General features: G+C 25.0%; 1 protein-coding gene across 1 annotated transcript in view; it reads right to left on the reverse strand.

Moving 5' to 3' along the window:
• LOC116185063 (cell wall protein RBR3-like) overlaps positions 1–304 on the reverse strand; it is a 1,683-nt gene extending 1,379 nt beyond the window's left edge. The window contains exons 1-2 of the mRNA XM_031508600.1: positions 250–304; positions 17–133 (exon numbers count right to left, since the gene is read on the reverse strand). Of these exons, the coding sequence (XP_031364460.1) occupies positions 17–133; positions 250–304 (172 nt within the window). The remainder of the gene's footprint in view (positions 1–16; positions 134–249) is intronic.
• Between the last annotated feature and the right edge of the window lie 2,323 nt (positions 305–2,627).

Below are 2,627 nucleotides of genomic sequence, written 5' to 3' on the forward strand. Positions count from 1 at the left end.
GAAGAAGATTGCGTACTCGATGGTTCCGGGCTCGGTGGTTCCGTAGTCGGAAGTGAACACTCTGCCACTTTGACTTCACTTTGATTTAAATCAGTACAATTTCCCTTGCATATTTTACATTTGAGCGCGTCCCCTAATTTAGAATGAAATACACGTTATAATTTGGAAACTTAAAAATAAATAATTTAATAAAAGGAAAAAGTTAATTAAGATAAATGATAAAATATCCGATCGATCGTAATACTTTACCGGATTGTAGAGACAGGAGGCCGATGGCCAACGATATTAACAAAAATTTCTGCATCGTCCTGTTTTTCGACTTTGTCACTTGATTCACGTTGATATTTCGAGCGTTCATCCGCGAGTGCTGCAAAACTTGATGAAGTAGAAATACTCTTTGTAAAGCTTATCAGGGGAAACCTTTACCCTTATCTGAATAGATACCTTTAATCAATATCACTACCTCGATGATACGCGATTAACGCATACATAAAAATCTGGTATCGCTAATTTCTTGTTCTCCTTTATCTGTTTTCACTCCTTTGTCGCGTCAATCAATCGAATTATCTTTTTGTTGGCAAATAGAAAAATCTGCTTATCTTATGAATCAAAAAAGTATATTTCTTCTTAGAAATCAAATTTCATGTTGAGAATAATATTTAAACTATGTATTTCGTGTTATGTAGAAGAGAAATTATTTTTAAAAAAAAAGAAACATTGTAAGAAACATCCCTTAATTTCCTTTTTTTTTTTTTTATAATATATCTACTATTCAAAAATTATTTACCAATCTATCATTCAACGTTAATGTGTTTTAAAATAATAATATATTTCCCGTTCGAATGAGAACACAGGTATTAAGAATTTATAATTCCTTTTTCTTTTTTTTTTTTTTTTATCTGAGGATAAAAGAGAAGGAAGAACTTCGAGAAACATATTACATATCTGGTATGAGCTTCGAAAATTTTCCATTCTATTCTATTCTATGTATTTCGAGCAATTGTCGAAAAATATATTTTTCTCATTTATGAACATCAAATGAGGATCATTGAAACTTCGACATAATTTTCCTTGAAAAATATATATATATATATATATATATGTCTGCTCGTTTCTTTTTTTTTTCCTTTTATTAATCATTTATTATTTGATACGAGCAAAATAGATGATTATCATGAAACGATAATTATAGTGAAACTATGAAATAGCGATCACTTCTTTTTTTTTTTTTTTTTTTTTTTTTTTTTTTTTTTTTTTTTTTTTTTTTTTTGTTCTTTTTTTATCAGATATAGAAGATATCGACATGATAAATATACCTGATGATACGTATCGATAACTAAGAATGATAAGTATTGTATTACATATTTCTATTTTGTGGAAAAAAGAATTCTAAAAAAAAAATTTTAAATATACACAAATATACAGATACGGCTATTTTTACATTATATATTACATTATATATTATTCGTTCATTGATGATAATGAAATTTAATTGTTATATAAATTTATTCTATACAATTCTGCCTTGTTCGTTCTATTTATTAATTTTATCAATTAAAAATTATATTGCATCGATTCACTTTTGTATGAGAAAAAATCGATAATTTTAACGATGTCCCTTTTCACATAATTGCAACTACGACCAAACGTATCTCTTCTGTCTAGAGAACAGAAAAATTTACATCACTGTTGATCAATTCGTATATATATTTACGCTCTTTTCAAGAAAGATAAGTGAAATGTATCGATTTGTTCACGATCACGGAAATTAGATGAATTTTAATCATGCATGAATCGAAATCGTTGGATTATTGCGATTCAAATAATGTTTTACGTTCTTATTAACTTTAATATCTTTAATATCGTGTAAAAGTTTACGAAAAAAATTGAAATATCAATCTTTCTAGTTATTTTATCTGTGACCATCTTGCACGTGATATCGTGTAATTATCTTCTTATCTCTAAAAATTCTAATTGTATTCGAAAAAAAAAAAAAAAAAGTTTTATATATTNTATATTTTGAAAATACATGAGGCAAGGAATAATTTTTCGTTTTCTTTCGATTAATTTTCAATATAACGATTTAGAGATCTTTTTTAGAATATCTTTTTTTTTTTTTCTTATTTTCTTGAAATACACATCACTTAAAATAGAAAAATATTTTTCTTATATTTTTTTCGCAAATTTATCACCTTATCTTCTTAATTATCTTAATCAGTTTTTCTACGACATAATTGAAATCGAAAGATTAACGAATAATGGAATAAAACTTATTATTGAAATAGTTTCCTTATTTTTCGTCATTGAATTTAATAAAGATAAGTTTATATTTATTTCTATCGATAGATTAAATCGGTGAAACGCGATATATGTGAATGACTCTGGAATTTTTATCAATTGTTTAAATTTTAAAGAGTTTTATATAATGATAAATAACATTTTTACGTAAGCATTTTTTTTAATTACATTATATGATAAATCGTTGATCGAACAATTATATATATTTAAATGTATATGATATTTTTTTTCACATATAAAAAAAAAAAATATCTTATCTCCAATATTAATTTTTTCACACAGTTTCGTTAAGATAATGTTATATCTTTTTTTTTTTTTTTTTTTTTTTT

Source organism: Apis dorsata, unplaced genomic scaffold (assembly GCF_000469605.1).
Source record: "Apis dorsata unplaced genomic scaffold, Apis dorsata 1.3 scaffold_92, whole genome shotgun sequence".
NCBI classification, from domain to species: Eukaryota; Metazoa; Arthropoda; class Insecta; order Hymenoptera; family Apidae; genus Apis; species Apis dorsata.